Source organism: Tupaia chinensis, unplaced genomic scaffold (assembly GCF_000334495.1).
Source record: "Tupaia chinensis unplaced genomic scaffold, TupChi_1.0 Scaffold000527_1, whole genome shotgun sequence".
Classification (NCBI taxonomy): Eukaryota; Metazoa; Chordata; class Mammalia; order Scandentia; family Tupaiidae; genus Tupaia; species Tupaia belangeri.
This window is the reverse complement of record NW_006160040.1, coordinates 3,138,152-3,154,330: the sequence shown is the minus strand read 5'-3', so window position 1 is coordinate 3,154,330 and position 16,179 is coordinate 3,138,152. Positions and strand designations below refer to the sequence as shown.

Below are 16,179 nucleotides of genomic sequence, written 5' to 3'. Positions count from 1 at the left end.
GGTGGGGGTGCTCGGCGGGTGGATGTGGGGCGATAGCATGGGCCGGTGCATGGGGCTGGAAGTGGGGCCCAGGTTCCTGGGCCCGCCAGGCGGGGGCCCAATGCCTGGAAGCATGGGATTGGACAGGGGGCTGTTGGGGTTGGAGGCGTGGTGCGGTGGCCCGCGGATGAAGGGCGGGCGGATCTGCTGCATGATCTGCTGCTCCATGAAGATGGGCAGCGGCACCGGGCCACGGTTCGTCATCACCATCGGGGGGCTGCGGGGCGGGACGCCGAGGGGAGGCCCGATGTTTGCAGGTGGCTGGACAGACACCGGAGGGATGTTCGGAGTCTCGTTCATGGGGATGGCCTTGGGCACTGGCGTGGGGATTTTAGTGACAGAGCAGTTGGCCGTGTCAGATGGAGAGACGGTGGTGGATGCTGACGGCCCAGGGCCCTGGCTTTGGCCAGCTGCAGCCACCGGGGAGGGGGCCTTCCTCCGAGCATCTGTTAGCGGGATATTCCAAGAGTCTGGGGTGAGCAGCTGCACCCCGGTGCCTTCTGCTTTATTTTCCATGGGAGGGTGTAATGTGCTGCACAGCCCAGCTGGAAGGTTGGCCTGTGTCTCTTTGTAGAAAATGTCCATTTTGTACTGATTGAGACATTTTGCGCTGCAGAACTGAAGCCTTCTTTCCCCGTCCCCAAAATCCAGGTATTCTTTTGTGTGTCTTATGTGCTTACACCAGTCACATACCTACAACACAGTAATAGAAAACCAGACAGGTAAGATAAGCAGTTTCTCTGAGGAGAGGGTGTGTCATGTCTCACATAAAGGCTCTTTCAGACATAATCACATTTTTTTCCCCAAACAGGCTGAAGTGTGTCCTTTTAAAACGGAAAATTCAGAAATGTCTGTGAAATGATGATTTGCCTTATAACTCTTCAGAACATGATGAATGATACATTTTCCTTCTTTTTACAAGATCTTATAGTCCTTTTTAAGCATGACTTAAAGATGGCTCTGACACAAATGAGTACACGCACCTGTTCAAATATACCTGCACATGCATTTCCACTTGTCAGAGAGGCGCCTTGTCAACGCAACTCTTAAATATTTTTGGAGGGAAGGATTCTCCAGTAAGTCCAATGGGCGGGAAGCATCACCCCTTAAAATTCTCCTCATGCAAAGTCACTTTACACTATTGACTGTGCTCGAGAATGCAGTTGGAAGGGTGTGCTGTGCTAACCAATAACACAAAGCACGGAACATCATCGTGTCTGGCTGCCAAGGAGGCACTTGCACTTAGTCATGAAGTCTGTGTGAGGTTCAGCTATTCCCAACCTGTGATGTTGCAGCAAGCTAGAATTATTTTTTGAGCTGTTTGCCCACTCTCTCTCAGTAGTCAGAATTTCTGGTGACATTTCTTGGCAGGCAGTCTTATTTAGCAACTTTTCAAACACCAGAGAGCATTTTCCAAAAGTTGTTATGGCTTTATCCCCCTTCCAATCTACTCCTGGCAAAAGAAAGACATCACCAAATTTATTTTAAAGTTTTGCTGCAGAACTAATTAAAGGCTGAGAGCTTTTCCCAATTGGAAATCACTAGACATCAAAGTTCAAAAAATAGTCATTCTCGGCTTCAGAACCCATTACTTTGGAGAAATTATTGTGATTTCATTAACACATTAATTTTGCAACACCATCAGCTCTCACAGATGGTGAAGACATGATCTACAATTCAAATATGACTCTTGTTTGCACAAATGTCTTTCCTTCATATGGCATTTTAAACAAGAATTAATATGAGTAATCTTGCCATAGCTATAAACAGATAAACAGATGTCAAAATTTTCAATAGTTCTTTCAATGCCTTACTTTTTTTTGACGGATTTTACACACACTATTTTTTCTTTTTCTTACTCTTTTTTCCTCCTCATTTCCTCAACATTCAAGCCATAGAGCACTAGAGGAGGACTTGTGAAAGACAGTACAATGGTGAGTTTATTGAATTTGAGTTTCTCCCCCAGTAAAGCATTGGATCTGATACTGTTCTAAACAGGACTCTGTTTTTGTTGGAGGGTGTCTGTTGTTCTGTTGTGGGTGTCTTTTTTATCTTTTTTTTCTTTTTTTTAGCTATTGTAAACTGATATAATTAAAAAATAATAAATTTTAATAATGAATGGTCACATAAACAGTGCAAAAACAACATATGCCGGGCATTTGATTACTCATCTCATTTAACTCTCAGCTTTCCTTGATTGTAAACAGTGGTGGCATGCAAGTATGTGATTGTGGGCGAGCACTCGAATGGCAGATGTGGCTCTGCATGTAGAAGTCTACTCTTCTCTTCGCTTTTCCTCACTGATACTTGCAGTGAGGGTGTGAGACAGCATAACATATACTTACTGGCATACAGTCATTTTTCTTGCTTGGTCTCATGTCAAATTGCCTTTTCAAAATACTTCTTATAAAACTTTGCAGAAAGTGATCATTGATGATCAGGAAGGCACTCTATTTAGTTATCAAAAATGCTGCAATTGTGAAAGTGGCCAAAAATTTTTTTTAAATATGTATCTCAAGGCTAATATACTCCTGTGTTTCACTAAAGTGTTTCAGGTTCCTCCTGAATGAAGGGAAATTTTATCATAACTGAGATGTTCAGTTTACAAATACATGCAGAATTGCTTCTGATGAAAAGAGACTGATACAAGCCATCAGACCAACAAAATTCTTTTATCTGGTAAAAATTAAAAGGACTAGTAGTGATGCATATAAGATATTATGTTAAAACCTGATCATTTTAATGAAGGCAATGTATAATAACATACTGTTTCAATTTCATTATGAAATTAAGCCACTTATTTTGGTTTTAATATTAGGCACCCATTGAAAACCTAAAGTGTAAATTTATAAGTTTGAAGTGAGGGATCGAATATAGCTTCTGTAGTGATGGACTGAAAAAGAAATTAGTACATTAAACTAATTAAAATAATGTACCAAATTTCCTGGCCTATTTCTTTTGGATCTTATTTTTCAACCATAAGGAGAAGAGCTTTCTGAAGTCCCTAATTGGTTCTTAAATTGCCAGATTGAATTATTTGCTTCCAGAGGATTCCTGTTTCCTTAAGCTAAATAAGTATTTTCAAGTGGAACAAAATAATAATAATAATAATATAAATATAACTTAAAGGTTCTCTTTTCATTTCCTTCCCTTTCAATAAGTCATTGATGAATAAGGAATGCTCATAGCTCCAGCCTGACTATCAATGAGAACTCTCCACATTATTTCATCTATTTCCATATCAAAAGAGTTAGACATCAAAGTCAGAAGCAAAATCTGATTTCATCCAACTTTCCTGTCAAAGGTAAGGGCTAACGTTAGCTACTTAGTTTTCTACAACATTCTCAAATGTTGGGGTGGTAGTAGGAGAGAGTCTCTGGGGACTGTCTCATTTTGGATAATGTAAATGTGAACGTGTGTGTCTCTTTGCCTTATTACATCTCAATTCAAATCACTGATCAAAACATACCCAAAGCTATCTTTCTGATAAAGTGAAAAATTATTAGAGGGAAAAATCATCACTTAAGAAATAATGAATCAAGTCTGTCTTACAGGACACATCGTTGAAGATGAGGTCAATGAATTTATGGCACAAATGGCTATATCATGTGAGGCAATAAAATGCAGTACCATCACTCATCCTCCAGCGAACTAATGACACGCTTCTAGTAATTAAAGATTTCATCGTAAGAGCCTGAGCTGATTACTTAAGATGGGATAGTTAGGTGAAAATATATACTCTCTCTCTCTTTTTAATACAATAATATTTGCATATCCATGAAATACACTGCATGTGTCTCATCAACTGTGGTTTTCTGAATCATAGTGCTGTGGGGTATGGCTCCCTTCTTTTTCCACAGACAACTTTAAATTTTATTTTACTTTTTGAAGCATTTTTTTTTCCTCTCATTATGCCAAGAAGTACCAAGATTCCTTCAGACGTTTTAAAAGATAAAGAGTAAGAAGTATGAGGCTCAACTCACTGGGCTGGGGAATGATTCCCCCCTATTTCCCCCCCAGCTTTGTTTCCGTTGGAATCTAGCCCCTTTGGTTCCACTTCTCTCCCTAACAGGTCCCAGATTGGACAGAGGCTGAGCTGTTTAACGATGCCAATCTGGGGACCGAACAATCAGCAAATGCAACGCTATTGAGCATGACAGCTGAAATGCTTCGTATCACAAATACATAATGTATCACCGGGAAGACAAAAAGATCACAAAGGAGATAAACAAATGCGTATTCCATTCAACCCTAGAACAGCAGTCCTCGAAAAGATTAAATTTACCTTCCTGGGATGTGTCCAATTCTAAACAACAGAATGAACATTTCCTTGAGTCCATTTAGAGTATTTATATTTTGGTGGCTGACTGCCAGGGTAGTACTTATAAGCTCAGTGGCCTGATGGATTCACTCCTTTCCTGTGAAATAAATGTGTGGCAACCTATCCCGCTGCACTGCTCAAAAGACACTGCCTCAGCAGAAAGATCACTTGCTCTTGATATAAGAAAACTGAAAGGCAGGACTTCTGGTTCCTATAACTCTTTCCATCTTGTATTTCCCCTGGAAAGAGAGCAAGCTATTCATGTTGGCAACTGAGCCTTTATTTTTATATAAACGTCCGAAGTCAAAGCCAAAGTATGCCATGAGGTTACCCACATGGGCACAATGTATACAGTCTGCGGGGCTTAAGAGAAGATTTGGGTAACTGGGTGGGGGGGGGTGGGGGCGGCAGGGTTGCTAATTAACACATTAATCAGCTGTCAGCTGTGGGAGTAAAGTTCATCCTCTAATGGAACCCATCGCTTCCTTCCGAGCGGTGATCTGGCATCAGGCAATATTTAATTACGAAATTCTTTTGTTAAAATCTTTCTTATCTGGGCAAAGACATTTGCAGCAGTAGAACAGTATATGGATATTAGCGTCTCCTTGAATGCCATCAATCATTTGAAAAACAAAATGTCTTCACATGCTTCTGACTTGTTACAAACACAGCACCAGGTAAGAGCTGGGGCGCCTGAAGCCAAACTGTAGCGCATCATAAAAGGGTGGTTCCTAGGCCTTGGCATGTCAAATACGGCATTGGTCTTGTAGTCCGGGTCACTCAAAAATACCATGAGTCCATTCAAAAGGGAAGCAAGTGAGGATGAAGAGATATAGACAGAGGAACTCGATGTTCTGAAGGCTTTGGGGTCTGCCCTACAGTCACTTCCCAGCATGCGTTGAGGGCCTCAGACTGACCCTGCTTGAAGCACTTGCTCCCATGGTCCCAATATCAACTGTTCCTTTAGGCCTAGACACTGACTCCCACAGGCCCTGGTTCAGTGTACCTGGGTGACAAAGGATGCGATGGAAGTCACATGGGATTTGGAATCAGAAGATGTATGTATAAGTCTGGGCTCCGTTATTTAATAGCAATGCAACCTGAGGAAAATCCCAGCCTCAGTTTCTTCATCTGTAAAACGGAGTTAATAATAGTAAGAATTGTGTGCCAAGCCTAGCCTTACGATTGCTACACAGTGTGTCTTTTAAATCCTCAACCTGCCCTCATGGTTGCTGGGTTGCTGATATCACATATGTTTTAGGCTTGCTTTGCAGGAAGGATGCTCCCACCGCAGAGTGAGGAGGGAAAGGGGATTTCTGTCCTCAGCTTTCCTACAAGCCTGTGTGTCTTTGAGATAAAAACAGGGCATGCTTCTTTCTTGGCAAATGTGTGCTATGTGTCACAGACACAAGCTCCCCACCCCCGCCACCTTGCTTCTCAGGAGACTCTGTCCCAGGGGTTAACAGAGGGGCTATCTGCAGTGACAAGGAGCCCAGCCAACAGTTTCCTGGGCCTCCCAGCTGCCCACCATCCTGAAATGCCTCTGTGCAACCCCTGCTGAGCCTCCTTTTTCCAAAGCCAGTCATTCTCTAATTCAGGGAAAACCTTGATAAAGCAACATGGCTGCTTGAAATGAGTGTTAGAACCATTAAAATGAATAATTTCTTCTAGGCTCAACTGCTGTTTGAATAGTGGAAGCCATAAACTGTGCTATTCATGTTTTATTTAAACAGAGCGGATGGTCGATCTGCTCGACTCATTACATGGCAGGACTGTCTTTCAAAGGAAGGGCCAGAAGCCACAGCAGCAGATGCCCTTAAGACAGGATGGCCCCACCTGCCATGGCAGAATGTACCCAGGAGGGGAGGAGCCCTCCCAGAGACAAGGGGATGCCAAATCCTGCAAAGGTGGGGGAGGCAGCCAAGATCACTAGTCCAAGTTTTCTTGCAAAGTCACATTTGAGTTGGAAGAAGGAAAAGATGACCTAGTCATAAATATGCAAAGCCCCCCAGAAATCAGGAGAGGGATTTAGATAGAAATAGTAAGGGCTTCGGGTCAGCAGGTAGTATGGTGGTTAAGGCGTTGTACTCTCATATGGCCAACCACGGTTCAAGTCCAGGACCCGGGAGCTTAAACATCACACCAGGCACATGCGTGTGCATCCCCCAAATCCCAAGAGGAGAATGGAGGAAAAGGGACTGTGGCATGGCAATCTGCTCTTGGGGGGAGGGGAGTGATTTCTCACTCTCCGTATCTCTGTTTTTCTCCGGGAAGTGTACACACACTATGGCAAAATCCTAAAAGAAAAACGAAAAAAGAAAAAGAAAGAAAGAAAAAGAGAAAAATAAATAGCAAGGGCTCTTGTGTAGAAAAACAAACTCATGAAGTTCATTTTCAAAATAAACTCTCTTCAGGCTTAAGTTCTAATGAAATGCTGGTTGATAACTCTTTTTATTTAAGGATTTATTTGTTTTGTTTTGTTTTGCTTTGTATTTTATACCCTCCCTTCTCTCTTAAGTAAGATTTGGAACTCAAGAGAGACTAAAGAGCATATTTGTTAGAATTGAAAATCTCGTTAGAAAACTGCCTGGTAGAAACTTTATACCAAGACTCGAGGTCTGCATATAAGTTTTAAGCAGAATTCCAGAAATCTTGGCCTGGGTCACTGGGGCAGACCCTTTTCTTTCTTATGTGTCATAAGCACTTGGAGGCAGAGCAGAGATGGACCTAGTTTTCAGGATCTCAATGAGCTTTGATAAATAGCTCATTACTGACCCAAGTCTGATTCTTTAGCCAAAGCAAGAGATGGAATCCTGGCCTGTTTTCAGTGACCACAGTCCATTCTGACAGCCAAGCACACAATTCCAAAGAAGGTGATTTTGCCTTCGGGCCGACATTTTAGGTTGCCTAAGAGCGTTAGCATATCATCACTGAACGTTCTGCTTCATTTAAGCTGGATAAATGCAACTTACAGCTTCACAACATAAGTCATGCAGATGGAAACCAAGAAATTCAAACATCAGAAGTATTTGGTTTCCCTAGTGCCAAATGTCTGCCTTTCTGCTGGCCAGTTATTTGGCCTTGAGAAGACACAGAAATTGTCTGAGACCTCAGAGCAATGGCATTTAGCACTGAAAGGATCCTCAGAGATCTTCGTGTCTTCTCCTCCAACCTTCCGCTCCTGGTGGGGCCAGTCATGTAATCACCCTGAGCCTCAGGTACTCAGCTCTAAAACAAGATCACCCATAGTGACAGCACTGCCTGGGAAACAAGTGAGACAGAAGAGAAACTGGCAAGTGGCTCAGACCTGGGAAATAAGCCACGTAAATGCAGAGAGGGTGTCCTGCCCATGGTCATGCTGCCGCCATGCCTGGCGACTCCATCTTCTTTTTATTAGCTTCTAATAGTGTAACTAGTACCAGCCCTGAAAAATCTGCCATCACATAACCCGGTTTACTCACTCAGAAGTGAACATTTACTGAGGACCCATCACGTCTCAGGCACTGTGCTAGGAGCGAGGGATATGAGTGCAGCAAAATGAGCCCCTACCCTGGTATGGCGTGGAGTCTAGTTCAGGAAACAGGAGGTGTGAGTTTGTTTTAATCCAGCCATCTCCGCTTCAGATGGAAGCTTAAGAGAAAAACTGAGCTACTTTCTGCTTTAATTTATTCAAAATAAGTGTAGAGCTATGCTGAAGATGTTGGGCTGTGGGGAAGGGCAGGAAAGAGACTCAGACCTTGCCCTCAAGGAGTTCCACATCCGTCTATTAACCATCGGTGGGAGGATTAGCACATACCTTCTCCCTCCAGCAATACTACATCCTCCACTTTCCATCTACAGATTTGTTCTAAAGGTTAAAACTCAACTCACGGTTTTTAACTATAAATGACCCTTAATATTTTATCCTCTTGACGTCAAACTTCCCTTTCTTCTAACCCAATAGTGTGATGCCTTTTTTTTTTCAAACTTACATTTGAATCTTTTTTTCAGGTGTATATTTACTTTGTTTCCTGTGATTCTCCTTGTTCTTCAAATATATATTTGAATCTCTTTTCAAATGTCTTTGATCTCCTTTATTGTTCCTCTTCCTGTTTTCTAAATGTATATTTGAACGTGGGAAGTTTCATTACTTATGACCAGAAGAGCTCTCTCCCTGCCCAGAAAAATTGCAGAAAGAGACTTTGGGTTGTTCTTGTCTAAATGATGTGTAAAAAGTGGCATGGACTAGTTGCCCCGTTTCTATCTGTGGTCATTCACCTCATTTCTTCCTTCATGCAAGTATTTTAGAAAACAGCAGACATCTTATTTCAAAACACGTGGTTTTAGTTTGAAGCATACATGAATTATAGGACTGGAAGGAGTGCTGTTGTGATCAGTGATACCTGAAGAGTCTGTTTTCCAGGAGTTTCATCTGAATCAGCCCCCTGCCCTCCTCACCTGCCTGGACTGCATCTCAGCCTTTGCAATGGGCAGCGGTGAAATGCCACAGGACCAGGTTGCAGGTGTGCAGGTGGCCCGGGTCAAGGACACTGCTGGCAGAATGAATGGCCCGCTGATAGTCCTGCATCGTGTCTTATGACCTTGGCCTTTTCTGGTTGCTTCTCGAAGGCCCACAGCTCTCCCAGTGACATCTCATTCACTAACCAACTATATCCTGACTGCTTGGAGTCTGCCAGGCACCCGGCTAAGGGTTTTGACTTGCACTGCCTCATTCAGTCTTTCAACAGTCTCCTACACATTTCTCTGCACAGACAGAATCTACCTGTGGATGCATCAAAGCACTAGGAACTGAGCTAATAAGCATGCTACATGGATTACCTCACTTAGTCTCCACAACTACCTTATTGTATAGATAACTGGGGTTTAGATAGGTTAAATAACTTATCCGAGGTTACCTACAAAGGTAATAGAGGTCAGATCCAGATTCTCTGTTTTTTTGGAGAGGTTTTTGCTCTAGGGCATGTGTGCTCACCAGAAAGACAGAAAGAGACAGAGAGACAGAAAACAAGAAATCACTGCCAGGGGGGATGGCCACACTGCAATCCCTTCTCCTCCATTCTCCTCTTGGGATCTTGGGCATGCACCCACATGCACATGGCGTGAGTTGAAGCCCCCGGGTCCGGGACTCGAATCACGGTCAGCTACATGGCAGTCCAGTGACATAGCCATTACACCATCTGCTGGTCCCGCAGATCCAGATTCTAACTTAGATCTGGCTGACTTCAGAGCTCATACTGCCCCATTATTTCAAGACTTTTTTGTTTTGTTTCTATTTTCTTTCAAAACCATGGGTTTAAGAGGGTTGGCTAATATTTGATAATAACTTTCTGTTTTGAAATGCCAGAAACACAGCCATTTAGAACTCTAGGAACTTCACAGGTGGAGCCCAGACTATCTCCCATAGCAAGCTTGGGTTTCCTCCTACATGTAGGTGGTCTTGCAGGTGGTACCCTCCTAGAGCCTTCCACACAGACTAAGAGTGATTCACACCACAGTGATCTTCTTCCTTTGCCCTGACTTCTTGGGGGGGACTTCTAAAGAGGGTTGCAGAATCATTGCAAGGCCCTATTCTGTATATGGCACTCTATTTCTGTCGTTAGGCAACACTAATTACTAGAAGCTTTTACCATTCTACCTTCCTGTCACCTCCCTACTGGTCTGTTCTCCAGGGTCTCCCAGCACAGATAGACTCCTCTTTCAAACACTTAAAAGGAGTCATTAAATTTCCTCCAGATTGTTATTTTTAAACATCCCTAGTCCCTGCACCCAGTCCCCAGGGGACATGTTCCCAGACCTTCCTACTCTGTCTGTCCTCCCATGGACATGACAGTAAAAGCCGCTACCGTTTACTCTGGCATATACTTCACCTTGTTCATGTTCCCTCTTAAAGGGCAGAGCCCAGAATGAAGTACTGTAGGCTGACCACTGCAAAGCCCAGTGGAATTCTCCCCTCCCTCAAGAGAACACTAAACCTCTGCTAATGCCACCCAAGAATGCATGTGCTTTTCAGCAGTTAGGTCTTTGCTTTAGGTCTTTGCTTTTCGAGAATAAACATTTATTGACTATCTTGCTACGAGCCTAGCTTGAAGCTTTCACTTCAGTTATTTTCCTAAATTCTGACAGCAAACTTGTAAAGGAGTTCTATTTTTCCCATTTTACTTGAAAAGAAGAAAGGGAAGGTTCAAGGAGGTGACGTGGATCCCCTAACCTCTCACAGCCTACAAATAGCAGAGCCTGGATCCAGCCTGTCCTTTTCCACTCTGCTGTGCAGCCTGCTTCACTCTGAGTTTCCCGTCAACCCAAACAGTTTTCTTCCCATTGTTCGTCAACTATTAGGTTGTCGGGAAAAGTCAGGACGTATTTTTCTATGCAAAAATGCATCATGACTTCCCAAGGACCCAATATTTGCTAATGTTTGAGGACTTTCAAGGGTGAGCCATTAAGCCTACTGGTCTGAAGTTTCAGAAATCAGAAACCCATTCTCAATTTTGAAAATTTGGTCAACATTTGTCCATTTCAGTCTTTTTGGAACCTCTTTCATTCACCATGCTAGAGCAAAGCTTATCCAAGAATAGATGAGAAAATATCTACAAATTTCCTGTAGAGGCTGGGAGATCTAAATTTGCTTAGCATTGCAGGCCCTCTCTGCCTAAATATCTCTCTCTAACTTGGGATTCATGTCCCACCATTCTCTCCCTAACTTGGGATTTATGTCTTACTTTTTCCAGTATAAAGAATGTCCTGTTTATGGACAATGAAGAGCAAATAAATTGTCCAGCCTGTCTTTTCACCCTCTATTATACCATTTCTGGGGTGGCCCCATGGCCTAGTTGCTAAGGAAGCCAGATCCTACATGGCCCACTGCAGTTTGAATTCTGGTCTGGGCAGCTTGAAAAACATGCTGGGCATGTGTGTCCCAAATCCTGAAGGATGGGGAATTAGGGAAGAGACAGGTGCTTTCTCCCTCTCTCTGTCTTTCTCTAGTGAGGGCATATGCCTTCTGGCAAATATAAATAATAAACACGGTAATACTGTGCCATTTGTTCTAAATGTTCCGTCACTTCTACTTCTTTCCTTCCATGAGCACAGCCTTACTAGCTCCTTTTAATAACTCGGGCATTCCTCCAAGGGCTCAGCCCCTTTTGCACTCTCGCCTTCCTGACGTAGTATTCATTTTCAGAATTTTTCACGTCCCATCATTTCTCCTAGCCCCTAAACTTCACTGAGCTTCTGGTTGTAGGACTAAATCCACCTTCTTTGAAAATGAAAAACAAAACAAAACAAAAACAAAACTGCTTTTCTAAATTCTAGGTCACATGGCCAATCACATCCAGCCTTCTATCCCTCTGTCATGGCATATTCCAAGATGGCCAGTCACGCCCCCTCCACCCACGAGCCAAGCAGTTCACCCCGTATTAACCAGAACAGTGGACACAGCAGGACTCCCCTCACTGCCTCTCCACCTTCTCAGAACCACCACCGGCATGGGAAGAATGAGCAACTGCTCTGTTTTAAAGAGGATGATATTCTTAGCAGATATCTTTGTACATCGTCCCACATCTTGCTTCTTAGCTAATTAATCTATATTTGAATGTCTGATCTAGATTTTGTGCTCACTGCCCCCAGTTATTCTTTTATGTGTGGGTTTGCGGAGGGAGTTTGTGTTTTTGTTTGGCTAGGGTCTGGTTAAGTGGTGATCTTTCTGCCTCAATCTCCTGAGTAGCTGGACTACAGGCGTGCACTACTGTGCCTGGCTTTTAGGGTGGGCCAGGAATGAAACCCAGGCTTCTCTCATGGCTTCAGGCTGCCAAGCAGCAGCGTCCAACATGCGCTACCATGGCTGGGCCCCAAAATTATTCTTTCAATTCTTCCTTTTATCTTCCTTAAATTCCCGCCATGCATTCTCCCCTCACATGTGTGAACCACCGTAGAAGACAGAGTTTTCTAAATTATACCCACCTAGTAGACGTTAGTGAGGTGTGTCCTTTTAGTTCCAGATGTTAGCTTTAATCTAGACATAAACCAAGAGTCAAAACTGTTATCTTTTTGTGCTCACAATGAGCATAACTTGTCCCTGCCCACTCTCTGTAGTAACAGAGAGACAGAGGCAGCCTTCGGTTTGCTCCTGCTCATGGGCTCGCTCACTCCTGAGAAGAACTGACCCCTTCTCCACTATCCCATTCCTTCCTGTGCCAAATCTGTTCCCTTATTGTGTCCAGTTTTACAGGCTTCTGGGGATACTTTCTGCCTCTTCTCCCCACCTAACAATTCAGTTTCCTTGATAATCTTTCGTCCCTAAATATATTCTTACCGATTTTAAACCGATGCCTTAGGTTTTTACTCTTCACTTGAGAAACAACATGATTTGGTGAGGAAAGCAGCATGATTTGAGGGGCTAGGAGTCAGAAGACCCAAATCCTGCCCACCCTGCAACTGTGGGGACTGGTTCTTGCCCTCTGTTCCCACATCCCTCAACCCGCCTACCTTCAAGTTCTGCTCTGAATATCAAAACAAAGAGTGGAAAGGGAAGCACTCTAAAAAATATAAAGTGCCATATTAATATAATCGATTTGCATTATTATTATAATATGTAATAATACCATTTTTATATTTAAAAAAGGGCCAACTGGTTTACCTATATTTACTTTTATTTACCCATTATTCTTCTATTCAATCAGTTATTTTAAAAAGAGAGAGAAAAGTCTACTATGAATTTTCCTTTGATGTGTACTTCAAAGTGAAAAGCACACCACAAAAATAAAACCCAGAAACCCAAATCAACAAAACACTTGACCCCCAACTTCTGTACTGTGTTTCCAGTGGCTTGTGGAATGTTTGACAGCAACATAATTGCAATAATGAGGAGTTTTTCAGGCCAGGCTGTGGTCTTAAGCTCAGTATGGATGTTTTAGCCCTAGGCTCAGCTGCAGGCCAGCACCAGTCACCCGGGCCAAAGTCACCAATGGAATCCCTTATGCTCAGTCACACACAAATGTGACATTTATGGCATCTGGTTCACAATGCTTCAAATTCAAAAGGCCCCGTGTGCTGGGCTCACAAACTTGGGGAGAAGGAATTATTTGGGTTGCCTTTTGTCTTGTCTGTCTTAGTTAATTAAAACCTATGTTGGAGCTCCTGCTAAGTGACATTCTCGTAGGTACCTGGGAGGGAGGTGCTGGACTACTTCGAGTGCCTTTGGATCTACGTGTTGGTTCCTTTGTCTCTAAAAAGCTTTTGGGCTGTTCAAAGGCTATCGGTTTGCCTAGTTCTCTTCTATCTTTGTTCAGTGAATTTCGCCATCCTGCTGTGCTAACTACCTGGTTGAAAACTAACACTCTACAAATGCTCGATTGTCTGCGGAACATCCCTCTTAGCACTCCGTCTTTAGCAGCAAATCCTGGGTTAGCCCGACTAAGCTCTTCATCCAGGCCCACTGTCTGAATTGCTAAACCATGTGAAGCAACACTGCCCGTGACACGGATACGTTTAAACACACCTGCTAATTGTATAGCCTCTTTCTTTCAGTTCAAGTGGCCCAACAGGTACTTTCATGATACCCCTCACCAGAAATCTGTGAAGAGACATGGAGCCAGATAACATATCTTATTTTAGAGGTAAGAAAATTAAGACCAGTGGTCCAGCAGGTGGCAAGGTGGTTAATGTCTTTGGACTCCCACATGGCTGACCATGGTTTGAGTCTGGGACCTGGCAGCTTGCTTGCTCCCTTTCTTTATCTCTGGTCAAATTAATAATAATAATAATAATAATAATAATAATAAATAAAGTTAAATAAAATAATTCTTTAAAAAAAAAGAAAAGAAAATTAAAACCATCAACAATCAGTCGACTATTAGTATATAGGTAAAACCCCATACCATAACCCCTGTGTAACTATGTCATTTTTTGGCTTACTCTGAAGAAGGAAATGAAATGCAAAAGAAATCACATTTGACCCATAATCCAACTGGACTTTTGGCTCTTAAATAGAGAGAAATGAGTATGACAGCTGCCTAGTCCAAACAGCCTATGCAATGATCCCCAGGTCTGGTGAGACACAAAGGAAAGAAGTATTTGGGGGAGAATCCGAATGTGTGGAGCTGAGCCCTGCTTAGTATCTGTGAATGGGTAAAAGACACTACTGAGTATGTCTGCGACATCAAGGCAGGCCTTCGACACAGAAGCAGAGAGGAGCAGGAGAGGAAAGAAAGGAGGAGGAAAAGATCTGTGTACTATTTTGTATCAGCACAAAATCCAACAGCTGTGGAGTGGCCACTCTGGCCCTGGCCCCACTGCCCCCCTAGCCATAGCTGACAGGACCCAAAGCACCTCAAAATGTTGGTGTGGACTCTACCTAAAACGGACAGAGTAACTCAACAAACCAATTAGGTTTTCTTCTTTGGGAAGTTTGAAATCAACGTAATGCCAAGAGTCTAAGTAGTGGTGGGGATGCCAGTTGTGGAGCAAAGTCAGAGGACCACAGAGCAAAGGCAATAAGCAGAAACCACTGGGCAGTGTGGGTACTGAGTTAGCAAGTGGGGAGAAGGGGGCTGGCGGTGGCCGAGGAGAACCAAGCTGCAGGGAGTTGCAAATCCTTAATGGTTATGTGCTAAATGAGGCGACAAGCACACCCACTTCTTGGGGGCAATAAGGCAGTTCAGTTGCCTGGTTATTAGCACTGTGGGACCATCTTCACTGCCAGATAATTGCTTAGGCTTCATGAGGATGAGCAGCAGTGGCTATTCCTGTCTTCCTCATTTCCTCGGGCTTCTTTACAGCAGGCCTCCATAACTTCAGGAAGACCAAGAATCTAACTCGGCCTGACATACTTTCTCTGATTTAATCCTCACTCTGATTTATTACCCTCTATGTATTACTCCCTGCTAAGAGATGAGAAAAATCTAGGAAGGAGCTGTGACTTCAAGGTCCTCACATGATCCCACAATACTTCCTCCTTGTAGCTAAGAAGCTTACCCCCTACCTTGCTACAGATGTGGGAGACTCAGAACAACCTCAGCCAAGGGCTGGGTGGGCCAACTCAGACCCAAGGATTGAGAGACCATGTCCTCTGCAGATTCAAAAGCAGAAAGCTGGCATCACAATGTGCCTCTTCTAGTCGCCCGCATATGCCAGCACTACTGTTTCAGAGGGTCTCCACAAAAGGAAATGTGAATGCTCCGTCAGGTCGTTGCCTATTTCTAAACCCATCCCAACTGCCTTCTCGTTAAAACCCCACCCCAACACTGCTGCCTAGTGTATGCTAAGAATCACCAGCTCCACCACTGTTCTGTGCTCCGAAAGAGAGGCTATGGTGTGCATCTCAGTGTGCACTGCAGTGCTGAAGCCTCCACGGAGCTCTGTGGGAAAGAAACATGTTTCGCTTCATTCATCCTCAACTTTTCAGAAATAGAATTCTTTTTCTTTCTGGTAGAATCCTATAGAAAAGCACTTTGGAAAGTGCTACTTTAAAGATTTGTATACACATAAGATAGAGCCAGCAAACCTAGGCCTTATCGTTTTTCCTTTGATTAAAGCTTTCTTTTGTGGGCCTCAATCTCTTATCACCTTTATATCCCAGAACATCGTCCTGCAGATGATAAGGGCTCCCTACGCAACTACTGGTTGTAACTGGACTGGAGGAGAGGGAGGTGATTCCCATGCTTGGACCCCTCTGCATGCTAGCAGGCTCTGTCCTGCCAGGAATCAGGGTTTCTCATCCCCTTCTGGGGCTTCTCTCAGCCCCAGAGCTCCCCCTTCACCTCCCATCAGCTTCCCATGCTCACCGAGGCCTAGACCCTATTACGTTTCCCCCTGCGGTTCAG

At 43.6% G+C, this 16,179-nt stretch overlaps 1 protein-coding gene across 1 annotated transcript in view; it reads right to left on the bottom strand.

Moving 5' to 3' along the window:
• The window catches only part of SOBP (sine oculis binding protein homolog), a 191,644-nt gene that overhangs the window by 22,876 nt on the left and 152,589 nt on the right, over positions 1–16,179 (bottom strand). The window contains exon 6 of the mRNA XM_027775100.1: positions 1–732. This exon is cut by the window's left edge and continues 414 nt beyond it. Within this exon, the coding sequence (XP_027630901.1) occupies positions 1–732 (732 nt within the window). The remainder of the gene's footprint in view (positions 733–16,179) is intronic.